The 15,649-nt window shown below is 43.3% G+C and overlaps 1 protein-coding gene across 1 annotated transcript in view; it reads left to right on the top strand.

Annotated features, from left to right (window-relative positions):
- The window catches only part of PARD6G (par-6 family cell polarity regulator gamma), a 79,072-nt gene that overhangs the window by 13,264 nt on the left and 50,159 nt on the right, over positions 1-15,649 (top strand). Inside the window, exon 2 of the mRNA XM_054164381.1 lies at positions 2,450-2,672. Coding sequence (XP_054020356.1) covers positions 2,450-2,672 — 223 coding nt within the window. The remainder of the gene's footprint in view (positions 1-2,449; positions 2,673-15,649) is intronic.

The raw sequence follows: 15,649 nt of genomic DNA, 5'->3' as shown, positions 1-15,649 counted from the left end.
GTTTGTTGCTGTCTTTTTCTTTAACTCTCTCTCTTTTTTTTTTTTTGCTTGAAGATGATTATGGTGATGATTCATACTTTTTGTTAGTCTGAGCAAGAGTGGCTTGCATATATAGTTGATTTAACATCTGAGAATCTCTAAGGAAGTCATTCTTTATTTTGAAGAAGAATTTATCTATAGGGAAGTCTCATTTGACACCCCCACCCCCTTTGTTTTCATGTTAGTTTTGTCTGGTTCCTTACCCTGACTTTGGAAATTAGAAGTTCCATGAAATCCTAGTCACAGACTCCCTTCTTTTTTAAATTTTAAAAATTTATTTCTTTGTGAATGTGGTTCCATAATTTTAGGAGTTGAGTTAGCATGGTTTTAGAGGTTCAATTAATGAACAGTAGTTAACTAGTACTATACAATCTGAATTATGAAATTAGATGTACCAGCAAGATCATAGTATCATAGTATCAGTCAGGATTGGAAGGGACCACAAGGATCATCTAGTTCCAACCCCTCTGCCATGGGCAGGGACACCCCACACTAGATCAGGCTGCCCAGAACCTCATCCAGCCTGGTCTTAAACACCTCCAGGGACGGGGCCTCAACCACCTCCCTGGACAACCCATTCCGGGGCTTAACCACTCTCACAGTGAAGAACTTCCTCCTCACGTCCAGCCTGAATCTCCCCACCTCCAGCTTCATTCCATTCCCCCTAGTCCTATCACTACCTGAGATCCTGAGAAGTCCCTCCCCAGCCTTCTTGTAGGCCCCCTTCAGATAATGATTAAAGATGATTAAAGCTACTAGATGCCTATTTTTACTCATAATTTCCTTAATTAGAAAATCTATTTTTTCCCTCCTGTTAGTAGAATATTTAGTTTCTAGTATCAGAAATAAGGTTTGTTGAAAACCTTTTCTTAATCAGTTTCTGACTTAAAATAATTTCATGGGTTTGTAACATTTTCAGTTGAGCCCAGTTACACCACCTCCATGTAATTTATATATATATATATACACACACACACACACATATATATGATTTTAACAGCCACTTAATTGTCTGTTAAGCTCATAAAAAAAGAGTGGAGTGATAGAAAACTTAAACCCATGAAAACTAACTTAGAGTAAGAGCTCTCCTCCTTCTGTATGGATTATGAGGAAATTAGGGGTCATGGAGAGTGAGTGCATTTTCTAATGACAAGCTGTGTGCTTGCATGCCACACTTCTTTTAAGGTCTTGTAGTTGAGATCCCATTGGTATTGATGACAGAATGTGCAAAGAATTTTTATAGGGTTTGAATAGCTGAGTAATTAACTTCTTTTGAAAGCAGTAGAGGGAATGGTTCTGTTTTGGAGAAGAATGGTCCTGTGGATGCCCAAGATGATGGTAATGAATTGTGGAACTTCAAAGTTAAATCCTACAAATGCAATTATCCTCTAGAGGATTTAATAAAGGCTTAGTGATTTAAAAATGCACTTTCTTTTAAGGTGGCACACTTGAGCATATCTACTGTCAAGTAGGATTATATCTTGGTAGGCATGGTTGTGCTCTAATGTGAGGACCTAAAAGGCCATTTGTAGTTTTGAAAGGGTCACTTTGTGGCTATATTCATCATAGGAAGAATGAAAGAGGTGAAGTACTGATGCTGCACTTTGGCCATGGCAACCCCATGCAGAGCTACAGGCTGGGGTCAGAGTGGCTGGAGTGCTGCCAAACAGAAAGGGACCTGGGGGTGCTGACAGCTGGCTGAACATGAGCCAGCAGTGTGCCTAGGTGGCCAAGAAGGCCAATGGCATCCTGGCATGCATCAAGAATAGTATGGCCAGCAGGAGCAGGGAAGTCATTGTGCCCCTGTACTCTGCATTGGTTAGGCCACACCTTGAGTACTATGTCCAGTTCTGGGCCTCTCAGTTTAAGAAGGGTCATTGAGACTCTTGAATGTGTCCAGAGAAGGGCAACAAGGCTGGGGAAAGGCCTTGAGCACAGCCCTGTGAGGAGAGGCTGAGGGAGCTGGGATTGTTTAGCCTGGAGAAGAGGAGGCTGAGGGGAGACTTTATTGCTGTCTACAGCTACCTGAAGGGTGGTTGTAGCCAGGAGGGAGTTGGTTTCTTCTCCCAGGCAACCAGCACCAGAACAAGAGGACACAGTCTCAAGCTGTGCCAGGGGAAGTTTAGGCTCGAGGTGAGGAGAAAGTTCTTCACTGAGAGAGTCGTTTGCCGTTGGAATGTGCTGCCCAGGGAGGTGGTGGAGTCACCATCCCTGGAGGTGTTTAAGAGGGGATTGGACGTGGCACTTGGTGCCATGGTTTAGTCATGAGGTCTGGTGACAGGTTGGACTTGATGATCTTTGAGGTCTCTTCCAACCTTGGTGATTCTGTACACCATGTTCAAATGCCAGGCTAGAGCATTGGGTTGTGTTGATGTATGACAACAGAGTCTGTGTTTGTTTTCTCTTGCAGTTTGGGGCAGAGTTCAGAAGGTTCTCCCTGGATCGCTACAAGCCGGGAAAGTTTGAAGACTTCTACAAACTAATTCTTCACATTCATCACATAGCCAACCTGGAAGTGATGATCGGATATGCTGATGTGCATGGAGACCTTCTCCCTATTAATAATGATGACAACTTCTTCAAGGCTGTTTCGAGTGCTCATCCACTGCTCAGGGTTTTTATACAAAGACAAGGTAAGATGCAATTTCATTTTGGTGCCTCAAAGTGTCCTGCAGCAGGGTGAAGAGGAGTGGATTTGTGCCCATCAATTAAAGGCTGAAGTGATGCAAGAGCCTTCTCACTCCTCTCTGGCACTTCATTGCAACTTGCCAGAGTGGCATGATTGCAGGGGAAGTAGACAGACTGCATTGCTGCTTGTAAGATGTTTGAAGGATAACACGCTGGGAATCACCATGAGCCCCTTCATCTCTGAGAGGAGCGTATCTTGTACTGCTGGGAGTGCATGCCGCTATAGCGCTCCACTCGTTTGAGGGAGCTGTGAGCAGCTGCTGCTTCACATGTAGAAATATTATCTACCAATCTTGAGAGTGTCATCCTCAAATGATTCATGTCTGTGTAGCGTGTGAAGGCACATAGATAGGTAATTATTAAAAAAACCAACAACCATAAATGAGTCATAAATGAGGTCTTGTTTGACTATGTCGTCCTGGCTGACAGACAAATGATTCTCCTCTCTATCCTTGCACTAAGAAGTGTTGAATCTTCCCATTTTGAGTCATCAAGCGAACCTTGGGCAGAATTGCACAAATGTCAGATGACATCAGATTTAAGTGGCTGTGTGTTGTCAAGCTTTTATTGCAGATATCTGAAGCCTTCTCTTTAAAGACCATGTTTGGCAGTTGCTTCAGATGGGGATTGTTTTTTATAACAGTGTGCCTTCCTCACAGAGCTCCTTAAATCCCAGGGGAACCTAATACTGTTAGCAGTACCTCCACAGTTTTCTTCTGTCATATAGTGATTTATAGCACAGGGCTTTTAGAACTAAAACCTTGTCAGTAGCAGAATCAGAAATGAGACTTGATCAGAGACTTGGAGCAGTTGTGTAGCTTTGTTGGCCTTTACTCTGCTGTGTGGGTGTTTCTACTGATAAGGATTTAGCAGGAGGCTCCAGCATGCTTGTTGGTGTGAGCTGGTGTGTGTGGTTCAATTCCATGTTGTCAGGTAACAATTGAGGGCTGTGTGGCCCTGCCCATTCAAAGTATGTTAGCTGCCACCTTCTTTTAGAAGGGAAGAAGTGCTCCAATGAAGCAGTGGAGAAGAGGGTCTAGAGCAGTTTGTTTTGCTTGTGTGTCTGTCAGATGAGTGGGAATGTCTATGGAAGAGGACTTGCATTGCTAGCTCTCCCTTCTTGTGCAGAAAATATGAAGGCAGGTGCAAGTCCTACTAAGTCTCCCTTCTGCAGTGCCTGCTAGGGCTTGTGAATGTTCACGGCAGGGTAGATCATGAGAAGCCCCTTGCATGACTTTGTCATACCTGCATCAGTTTATTAGTGTCTGCGTATCAGCCCTGTTCAAAATGCAGCTGTCCTTGTTCTGCTTGGGCAGACTGCTCAAGCCACTGAGTAGCCCTGACTCTCTGCTGGGAGGGGGGTTGCCACTGAAATGCTGATCACTGGGGCAGGAACATGAGAAAACTTTTGACTACATCTGGAAAAAATATTATCCTTCTCCAGTAGGAGATGTGTGCTAGTTGTGGAGGTTTATAACTTGTAACCTTAATGGAAAGGTGCAGTATTTGCTTAAAAAAAATAATTGTTTTACCTGTTGTTCAGTGGAAAGATTCATTCTAACAAGGAAGCTCATACAAGAGAGAAGGCAGGCCCACGATTCCTCATTTGTGACAAAGCCTGAAAGCTTTCCCAACACACATTCTCCTACACTCCCTCTATAAAGCTAAAGTGAACAGTAAATTCTGGACCATCACTTTGATTAATGGCACCTTTAATAAGGGACTCCTGAGGTTAGCATTTGAGATTCATGCTTGTGGCTGCTCACAAACAATCATGTCCATTTCCTTTTCTGAGAAGAAGCCTGTAGAAATTTATTCCCTTCCACAATAACAGGAGTTACTGAAATCTTGTTTGTCTCTTTCTCTTTTGTTTCCTTGCTGCTTCCCCTGTCTTCAGGCTGGGGTGACAGAGCAATGCTGGTCCTTCTGTTGGAAACCTGCATTGGAAAACAAGGTGACTAGCACCCAGAAATCATTGTGCCATCTGGGCCAATGTGGTGTGCCTGCAGTGCTTCAGCTCACGCCCTAAACTGACTTCAGAGACAAGAAATTAAGCTGAAAGGGATGCTAGTAAAATAAAAGAGCAGTCCTCTTGGATGACTCTGAAGGAGACTGCAGAACATGGCCTCTCTAGCCTGTTGGGTCAGGAATTGTTGTCCTTAGGTTGAAGTCCTGGGAAGTGGCTATCCAAGGTCATTCTTGCAGTTTTATAGAGTACAGAGGGTTTGAGAAAACTGGGCAGAAGTAGGCAGGCATGGAAGGACTGAATAGTTGAAGTTTAGGTCTTTCTCTAGCAGAGCAAGCTGTTTATCAAGTGCATGATTAGTCATCTTATCTGTTTTCCTAGTTTATATCTGGGTTAGCCTTTGTCTTGTCAAGTGAATTATACAGTCATGTTTAAACAGCTTAACTTGTTTGTTCCCAGAGTGGCAAAATAATTAACTTATTCTTTGAACAATAATCAAGCAGCTACTTTGATTTTTGTTTATCCAGTTGTTTTTTATCTGAGCTTAGTTTTGCACTTTATCAGCTCAAAATGGTTTCCCTCACTTGTTTCCAGAAGCAAGCCACACATTCACTCTTGCATCTCAGGTTGGTGTCCAGCTATGGGATGGCTATTTTATTCCACTTCCATCTTTATTTCAAGGCTCCTGAGCCCCAGATTCTTTGGAATCATGGTAGCCATTCTCTCCCCAGGCAAGGGATGTCACTGCTTGCTAGCCAGCCTTTTTACTAAGGACCTGAATTGCCATTCCCAGCATGCTTGCAACAATTTTTTTTCCATAGTTTTTTGGAGTCTTGAAGGCTCTGTGATGTTTACAAGTTGTGTTTGAGTTTATAGCTCATAGTGATCCGTCTGCTGAAAGTATGTGGTGCTTCTTTCGCCCCGCTTCTCCACCTCCCTCCCCCCTCCCCCCCCCCAAATTACAGTGCAGGCAAAAGCCCTAATTAGAGAACCAGGCTATAAAAAGAAAAGATGGTTTTCCTTTGACTTGCTTTCCCAGGCTGCAAGTGTGGGTCATGTCTTGTGTTATAAACTGACGTGGCTCTTTTGATTTCACTGGCACAGTAGTGATTTATATCAGCTGATGCTTTGAGCCCAAGAATTTACTCACTTGGCTGTAACTGATACCAGCTATATCCAGAACTCTCAGTGCAAGATGCCTGCTGCAGGGGAAGGGATGATGTCCCAAAGACCTTAGAACAATGCAAGGAATTACGGATGTGTTTGACTTGCTCTCTAGCCAAGGCATGCACGAAGGAAGAGTTTATCTGATGATGCAGTTGGTCACCATGTTTTTAAGATTCTATTTGTCCTGTGTCTGATTTAAACCAGAACTTTTAAGACACTCTCGAATACTGCAAAAATATGTAAGTGTAAGCTAAGAATTCAAGCAGAAACAAAGAACAGAAAAACCCAAAGGAGTTAGTATTATATACTGCAAGTGTTTTTTTCCTTATGTGATCAAATAGAATGGTACTGCTGTCAAATCTTGCTTTAATGCCTATCTCCTACAGGCAGAGCATACATTCAAACTATGCTGTATAGGAAGCTCTTAAATAGAATGGAATAAATAGCAGAATTATGACTTCTGCATATTAATGCTGCCTGAAATAACTCCTTGAACTTCACAAGTGGGGTATAAGGATCTAAGTGGTGGGAGGTCTACCAGGTATCAGGGATTTCTTTTTCTTGGGTTGCCTACTATGGTGTGTTTAACCTAGAAAGTTCAGAAGGTCAGGGAAGTGTTGCAAAATGAACATGCTGATGGCTCTGCAAGTACTCTGAGTTGCACTTTTTTCCAAGGAAAAGAGGTAGGTCGTGGACCAAGATGCAAAATTGCAGCAAGTGTAGTGAATGGAGTGATATGTGGCTCTAACTGTACATTCAGACTAATGACTCTGATTTTGGGAGAAGTAATGGAGGCTGCTGCTGAACAGACCTTCGCTTCCTACTGCTCTTCGAGATTTAGAGTTTGCATGGGCAGCAGCAGAAAACCTGCTGTGGCTCAAGTATCAAAGGAGATGAGAGAGGTGGTGAGCAGCCTGCCATGCCTCAGCACAATCCCAGGCCTAGGTCAAATGAAATCTCCTTCAGAGCAGCCTTTTTGTTTTGTATCCCTGTTGTAACTGGAGATGTGTCCACATAAGTGGATTGAGGTTTTGGATCTTTGCTTGCTTTGCCTGAGTTTCTGCAAGTGGCCTTGCTCCTATAAATCAGCTGGTGAAAACGTATCCTTCAGCAGAAAAGTCATCAAGGAAAATCTGAAGGTGTTAGGGGTTTGGAGAAATAAAAAGCTTACTCAGACACTCAGGCAGTCTTGACAAGACACAGAATGTCAGTAGGGACTGTGATCATGCATGTGGCTGTTCCAGGAACACAGCTACTGTCCCTCTGAATCAGCAGGTTTGTATTTGTATAGTATTGGTGTTTGTATTGCTTGTAAGTAACTTCCATGAAAATAACAGTCAGTTAATGAATGTGGGAGCACTTTGTCAATCCTCAGGCAGATTCTAGATCAGATTCACAATCCTCCTGTCAACAAACTGTAAAGCTTTCTAAAGGCTGAAATGGTTTCATGGTAAGCCTTAGTAGTAAGGTACAGGTGAAGTGCTGGGGTGGCAGAAGCTGGATCTTTATGTGAGCATAACTTTGTCAATTATCATACTTCTTGCAGCAACTTTAAAAGGAAAAGGGAAAAAAAATATAATCTGAAGAGTATCCTGACAGCAAATAAATCTGAAACACTCTCTTCAGCTAACTGGAGCAGGGCCTTCCATCATAATGTAGTAAATACCGCAAATGAACTGCAGCTGTTAATTGAGGTGGCCTGACGTTGGATAAGGCTGATGTCTTTTGATCTCCTATTTTGTGGTCTGGAAAACTGATTGTGTCTAAAAAGCCATTAAGTATCATCTTCAGAAACTTGCTGTAAGTGTCTTCTCTTTTGTAGCTGTATTTTAATAGTGCATTACTGTCGGTAAAGCAGTACCAAACACCAGTTGTTGCTTTTTTCCCTTTTCTCCTCGAGCTGCTGTCTACCATCAGTTCTCACTTAAAACTTGATCCAAAATCAACAGGAGAAGATGTGCATCTACCTGGTTGGGATTTGGATTTGACTTGTTTTAGTTTATGTTAAATTGAAGATTGGAAGACACTGTTTTTCTTCAGCTGCATGCAGTGACTAATGTATTTAAACTGCTGTGCCATGCAGCATATTTTGGCATGTTCAGAAGCAGTTCATAACTCTGCAATTTGTTATTTACCTGGCAGAGTTCTGGTCTGCTTTAAGTACCAACATCTGTGCCTAGCTTCCTTGTTATTATAAAATCAGAGCAATCACCCTCAGTTTTAAAATAAAAATGTGCTAATGGGAATCATGCCCAAGTCTGACTGAAAAACTGATGTTGGATTGTTTTATTGTCTTTCATACTCTAAGCAGATAATCCCCAGGAATGGTGGTTGGCTGTCTAACCACATGTGTTAAACACAAAAACTGGCTTTGAGACAGCAACTAAAATGAAACCTATTTCCAGCTACCTAAAACCTCTAACTCTGCTCAGACCTTCAGAGTGCGTACAGATGGAAAAGCGTGAGTTGAGTTCTTTCACATCTTTTTGGTTCTTCAGTAACCTTCCTGCTTGTTTTACAGCAAAGGCATTGACTTTGTCTTCTCAAAATGTTGCATTTCCAAACGAGGACAAAGTGATTTTACAGCTGCTTTTAAAGGCTTCTGATTTATTATATAATAAAGCAGGTTGTAGCACATGTTGAGGGGAAATACTGAACTGCTTCTGTTCTTGCTCTTGATTAAGCTCCACTGATTCTCACCATGGTCTTACATGAGTCTGAGGGAGTAAAATGAGGGTGCAGAGAAGGCAGCTTGAGGTCTTCAGAGTATCAGCTCCTGTATAAGAGGAGTGGGGTGGGGCAAGGAAACAAGGAGAAGAAACAGTTCTGATATTACGTGTCTCGTGGGCACACTGGAGGATGCGTCTCTGCTGTTGGTCAGACTGTCTCAGGGCTGCTACTCTGTTTCCTCTGCCCTGGTACTGTTGTAATCCTACGGTTGAGCTCTCCGAGCCTGCTCTTCGGCAGAAACCTAGCTGTACGAGTGAGGAGCTTGCATGGGATGGGCAGGACCACAGCACATTTAAAGAGATTTAGCACTGCCATGAAGCCTCTGCTTGCTGGGAGGAGGAACTTGACTGCTCGTAGCCCTTGGAAACGTGCAATGCCATTGGATTTGGAAGGGAGGCAAAGTATCTTGTCTTAGCTTTGACAAGATTAGAGGATGTTGGTAGATTTCATGCTAGTGTAATAGGAATTGCTATGAGGCTTAAATTAATCCTTTCATGTTTTCCCCTCAAAAATGTATCTGGTTTTGAGCTGGAGTGGTCTTTGAAAGCTTGTCAAGCCAAGTAATCTCTGTCCCACTCAAGTCCTTTGATATCTGGAGATAAATAAAATGGAGTTGTTTGTTCTAGTGAAGTCTGGCAACAAATTACTGTAACTTCTCTGCTCCACCTTTCATGTGCAAATGATGAGTCTGGGTAATGATTACCTTTCAGCTACTTTATTAAGCATCTTTAAGAACATATTATTTTATCTGGCTTGTCAGACATAAACACAAAACAGCCTTGAATTTTGTTGCTGGCATAGTTAGTGATACCTGGTGGCTGAGCAGAGCCAGCAGAAGACTGCGTCTCTGCTCCTTGAAAACTCTGTTTTCAGAGTATGAGGATATTTGATTTTCATCACCAGTTACTTAAATTGCAACTGGAACAGCCAGTGAGTAAGAATTTTCAGTGAAAGGAGGGGAAAGTTTGTGCAAATAGCATAGCTTACAGACAGGCTTTGTAGAGTTGGTCTATAACTGATAGTGGGAACAGCTGCAGAACTACGTGCTGCGAACATGGGAGTAGTTGCAGTGTACAGCAACCATGGGACAGAAACCAGGCAAAAATGCTGCTGCTGTCCTGTCACTGGCAGCAAACACTTGTTGCACTTCTGTGGTAAAGCTATGTGAGATTTGGGTTCAGTTTCAAAGCTTCATAATTTCTTAATAAATGCACATAAGCAAAATAGTCTAATGGTCGATGCTTCTTAAAAACTGCAGCAAGCTGGTACCAGCACCACACATTCTGCTGAATTTAGCCTAAAGAAAATAGTTTACAATGGTATTTTGGGTAGCCTTTAATAGGAGCCTCTACTCAGCTCCATGCTTGGCTTTAGCTGCTAACCCACATAAGAATGAACAAATAAACACTCTTTTCTGTCCCTCAAAAGTCACGTTTCTTGTCTTACAGTTGTCAGTTGCTACTCTGGCAGTATTTACAAAAGCAAAATAGAACCCTGCAATTATGTCTACTTAAAGACCTTCTCAAGTAAAGCTAACTCTTGTTTTCTTCCTTGATTGGACCCTTGGTATTTAAGATATTGAGGCTACTCTGACAGTCTAACAGGTGGCCTGACCTTATAAAAACAGTGGTGAGGAATGCTTGTCAAATGATCCACGTTTGTTAAGATCCCTATGAGGGAAATTTTCCACTATTTATCTTTCCTTACCTTAGTAGTCAAAACAAGATATTCTGTTTCCTGCTCATAGCTCAGGTTTTTTCCTGTTGTGCCTAGTTGTCATTTCCCTTCTGTAAGTGATGGAAATGAGTACAATGTGCAGCAAGTAATGAAATGCTGTTGACAGTCTCTCCTTTGACACCAGATGTTACCTGAAGAGACCTCACAAGCTCCAAGTAGTTTTCATGTAGTGAGAGAGGGTAGATAGCACAGTGCAAATACAAACATTAACTCAAGATTCAGGCCTTCAGCTTTCTGCTAAATTCCCAAAGTACTTGAAATTTCTTAAGCACACTGAAGGACTTAGAACAACTTTAATCAGTAGACTCTTGCACTGCAAGCAAGCATGCAGTGAAGGATGTTTCTGCTAGGGGTTTGTAGTAGACGTTGAAAAATTAGCTGGAAACATAACAAATACAACTCAAAACATTTTCTTTTAAAGTGACTGAAAGCTCTTTTTGGTTTTTTCTTTCCTTTTTTTTTTTTTTCCTTCTTCTGTTCCCACTGCCCGTGTTGTCAAGACTGCACACTCCAAATTATAATGTGAGTGTCATCATTCATACTGCATAAGAACTCTGGGTATTTTTCAAGTCCAAGAGAGAAAGCAGACTGGGGGAGGTAGAAAGAACTCTTTCTTGAACCTACTCCTGATGATGATCTACTTGAATCATATTTTTTTTCCTCTGTGCTATGTTTAGAGTAGTAAAGAATCCTGTGGGAATATTAAGGAAACTATTAACCTAGAAAACTTCACTGTTGTTCTTGCTCTTCAGTTCCCTGCCATATGCTGACATTAAATAACCTCTAAAAAGTAAAGATGAACAACTTCTATACCACTTACTCCCCTTCCCCAGCTTTCCACCCCACTCCCTCATTTTCCTGTGTGGTTTTTTTTTTTTCCTATTCCACTTCTTTTTTCCATTTAATGCCACTTTCTCCTTTCAGCTCTCTGCTTCCTATTTCTTCCCTTAGCTTTTTCATTGCCCTGCAAGACTGTCATTCAACAGGCAGAAGAGCGCATGTATTGGGTGAAAGCATGCAGGTGCTGGTGCCAGTTTTACTCCAAGTGTTAGAAGAAGGCTTGGAGAACATTGATATCAGTGAGGTGGAGCAGCAGTGACAGAGCAGATATGGAAATAGCAATTAGTGAGGGAAAACAGCCTGTTACCATGGGTTTTAGCCTCCTTCATTTTATTGTCTGATTATCCCTTTGCACTAGAAATAATAGAGCAGTGGAGCATTTACAAAACCTTTTGTAGGAGAACATTTATTTAATTTCACCTTACCTATGTACAAGAAATTATATACAGCCTGGTGTCTGTGGAAGTTGGAGAGCTGGAGTCCAGTGGAGTTGGTGGAAGGCTCCTTCTGCATGGTGAGGGCACGGTGAAGAACCTCAGCTGCTGGCAGCAGCTGAGACAGCATTTCTGACCCTTTAGCTGCTGTGGGTGATCGTGACTCTTCCCTTTTAAAGCTGAGGTACCAGGATTTGAAAAGGCCTAAAGCTGTCTTCCTCATCCCTGAATGCCACTGAAGTGTGCTAAGGGCAGATCTCTCAGTTATGACTTGAGGTTGGACACTGATGACAACTGTTTGCTTTGTTAGCCTGCTTTATTGCAGCTTTGTTTTCATTCTGTCAAGGAACTTCATAGTTTTAGTAGGTAGCTTTAGTGGTACATATCCAGTAGATGCATTTTTGCTTTTGTGCACTTACTGAGGTCTAGTTGGAAATGCAGCTGGCATGAGTAAAGGGGAGGAAAAAACATGTTGTGTTAACAAAAAAACCCTGTGAAGTTTCAGAAAAGAATTTCCCCCCAAACTAAGAATCTGAGTGAATAAATGAGTACTTTATAATAGAGCCCATAAATAAATCTGGGGTAGTGTCTTTGTGGCTGGCAACAAGAAAGAGAATGTTGAGTTCCCTATGCCTGCATCCCTTGAAGCTGCATAACTCTAACATGCCTTACCCTTTGTAGAAGAGAAGAAATTAAACAACAACAACAACAAAACTCTAGCACATTTGGAGTACTGTATGCAAGAAGATGTCTTGACAATTTCGTTTCGGAGCAATTCTTAGCCAAGACAAAGACTATCAATAGGAGGAGGAGAGAGAGTGTCTGTCGTGCCTGCATTACTCCTCAGTCACTTAAAAGTGCAGTGGACACTTGTGCGTTGTGCTTGTTGCTGTTGAAACTTCTGTCTGAGTTTTAGAGAAAGGAGGGGGTAGAATGCAGCAGGCAAACTTACTTTCATGTGTCAAGCCCTGGTACAGGATCGCTCCTCAAGCCTGACCTGTGTTTAAGGCTACAGATGGCATCTTCATGGATAGTTTTACCTGTATTGCTCACAAGATGAGAGACCCTTCTTTCCAGTGTTAAACTGGACGTGGGTCCTACAATACTAAAACGGAAAAGTTGCTGCTTTTTTCCTCGGGTTCCCTGTGGGAAACCAGATAATGTCTCCATTTATCAGCTTGTTGTACTTCAGAGGTTGTATCCCAGGGGTTTTCTCTGGAGAGACGGTGGTTGAGGCCAAACTGTGCTGCTGTTGATTTTGCTAGTAAGCCTCACATTTGCAGCAATGGCTGAAAATGCTAATTATGGTCGTGATTTTTCTGTAGGCCTGGCTAACACCTCTTTTGTAAATAGGCCAAGCCCAGAGGCACATCAACTTAAACAAAGAACCTGATTTCAGTAATTGTGTGGCTGGTGCCTTTCTGACCTGTCTGGGTATCTGTGCTTGCACTGGGCCACCAGTAGGAAAAACAGGAAACTTGTTTGTTTTACTTCAGTCTTCTGTTCAGGTCTCTTGCCTTCTGCTTTGTGGATGCAAAGGTGCTGGTGATACTATTGCAGAATTTCCCTTTCCCTGTTTTTTTCAGATGACTTCAAAGGCCATATGGCAGTATTACCTGGCAGCTCTTGTTGCAGTGTGCAGGGTGGTGTGTTAACATTTGCACTGAAAGGGCAGAATTGAATAGCTGTCTGCAGGCTGCTCTAAGGGTCCCAGCTTGCTCCCTAGAAGAGCACTGGCCTGGGCTGTATCTTGCTTTAAGCAGGATTTAATTTCTCCTTCTTTGATCTATGTGCTACCATACCATAGCACACCCTCCTGTGCCACACATACAGTTTCCCAGACACCTTACAGGGAATGAAGTAGTGTGGTATGAGTGGGTTGTGCCTTGTTAGAGGCTGATCCATGCTCTACACCACTTTTGTACAACCTCTCAGGGTATTCTGGGGTAGGAGGAGGTATTTAAGCTCATCTCAGGCATGCCATGTCATCCAGAGGGGAAGAAAATGAGAGGTGGAATGCTGGAAGACGCTGCAGACTGGATATCTATTGCGATGTAACATATGCTGCTGTGGGCAGAGTGGCTTGGCAGTACCTCAAAACCCATGTCTCCCTGAAATGTTCCCAGAAGCAGCTGGCCACAGGAGCCAGCTCATGGGTTGCAGATCACAGGAAACAGCTTGCTGCAACAAACTTGGCTTCCTCTGCTCAGATGACCCTCAGCAAGGGTACGTGTCATCTGCATCAGCTCTGGAAAGGGCACAGTAGAGGTGAGTGAAAGGAAAGATGTTGACGAAGGTGTTCACAAAGCCCAGTCATATAGTGGGCTTCACCAATATTCAACCCCCAGACCATGTGGTACCCCCATCCACGAGGTACCTCTGGATGCCTGAAGTAAGGCTAGACAGAGGTGTTGCACTGAGTGGGCTGTTTTCAGTTCTGTACCTCAGTTGGTCCCAGTGCAGTTGGTAAGTGGTGGCTGTGTCCCACACCCTTCCTCTCACCAGTTACATCCTGTGTTCCCATGCTGTCATGAGTACTGGAGCTGCAGTGTGTGGTGCAGGTGCCTTTGTACCCTGATGGATGTCATACAGTGTGTGCATAACATGCTCTTGAGTCTTGATCTGGTTTCTGGGTGAGTTGGGCTTGTCCTAGAAAACCAGAGGCACTAGCTCCATCTGTCTTCAGAAATGTTATTACCTCTGTCTCAGACCACTAAAAGTCCGTGTGGATGTCCCAAGAGAGCTAAAAGAAAGAAGTGTGAAGAAATTACTTCTGTGTGTGCATCAGCAGCAGCCGTATTCCCTGCTAGTGGAAGCCTGGATAGCTAAGCTGCTTGCTAGCATTTGCCAAATGGTCCCCTTCTGTGGTGGCTCTCCTGCAACTGGTGTGGGTTGAGAAATTTCAGAAAGCCAGGTCTTCCTGCCTTGAAGACCTCCTAGCACTACAAGTCATGCCAGTGTTGGCAACACATATTGCTGAATATCTGCTTGCATGTAGAATTAGTAATGAGAAGTTGCATGCCTTCTGAAGAGGGATTGTGTTGGAGGGAATGCTGCTGGAGCTATTTCTGGGGTTGTGCTGAGTTCTGAAGGTTCATAGAAGCAACTTCCTACAATCCCATGTCTGAAAGGTGCACAAAGGCTCTAGTGTGGCCTCTCATCTCTTCCATGATGGGGCTGTGCCAGCCCACATGGACTGGCATGGCTTAGAGCAAAGCATGTTCATACTGGCCTGTATCAGGTATAGTGTGGCCAGCAGGAGCAGGGAGGTCATTCTGCCCCTGTACTCAGCACTGGTTAGGCCACACCTTGAGTCCTGTGTTCAGTTCTGGACCTCTCAGTTTAGGAAAGATGTTGAGTTTCTGGAACATGTCCAGAGAAGGGCAACAAAGCTGGGGAGGGGTCTGAAGCACAAGCCCTGTGAGGAGAGGCTGAGGGAGCTGGGGTTGCTTAGCCTGGAGAAGAGGAGGCTCGGGGGAGACCTTGTTGCTGTTGACAGCTACCTGAAAGGAAATTGTAGCCAGGTGGAGGTTGGTCTCTTCTCCCAGGCAAGCAGCACCAGAACAAGAGGACACAGTCTCAAGCTGCACCAGGGGAGGTTTATGCTGGATGTCAGGAAGAAATTCTTCACAGAAAGAGTGATTTGCCATTGGAATGTGCTGCCCAGGGAGGTGGTGGAGTCACTGTCACTGGAAGTGTTTAAAATAAGATTGGATGAGGCACTTGGTGCCATGGTTTAGTTGATTAGATGGTGTTGGGTGATAGGTTGCACTTGATGATCTCAAAGGTCTTTTCCAACCTGGTTAATTCTGTATTCTGTATTCTCTGTGCCGTGCAGCTGTGGGGTCTGTTACTCAGATTTGGTTCCTGCTGTCTTTTTGAGACACAATTCCTGACTCAGTGTTTGCACTGTTTGAAGGAAAAGATAAGATTTGTTTACATTAGCTTTCACACAGCCTAATTTAAATCCCAAATGCTTGTTATTCAGAGCAGTGGGGGCTGGCTGCAGTGCGTGCAGAGGGCTTTGTGAGCTGATCCAACACATCAA

Source organism: Dryobates pubescens, chromosome 9, assembly GCF_014839835.1.
Source record: "Dryobates pubescens isolate bDryPub1 chromosome 9, bDryPub1.pri, whole genome shotgun sequence".
Classification (NCBI taxonomy): domain Eukaryota; kingdom Metazoa; phylum Chordata; class Aves; order Piciformes; family Picidae; genus Dryobates; species Dryobates pubescens.
The sequence above is the reverse complement of the archived record's forward strand: the minus strand, read 5'-3'. Positions and strand labels throughout refer to the sequence as shown.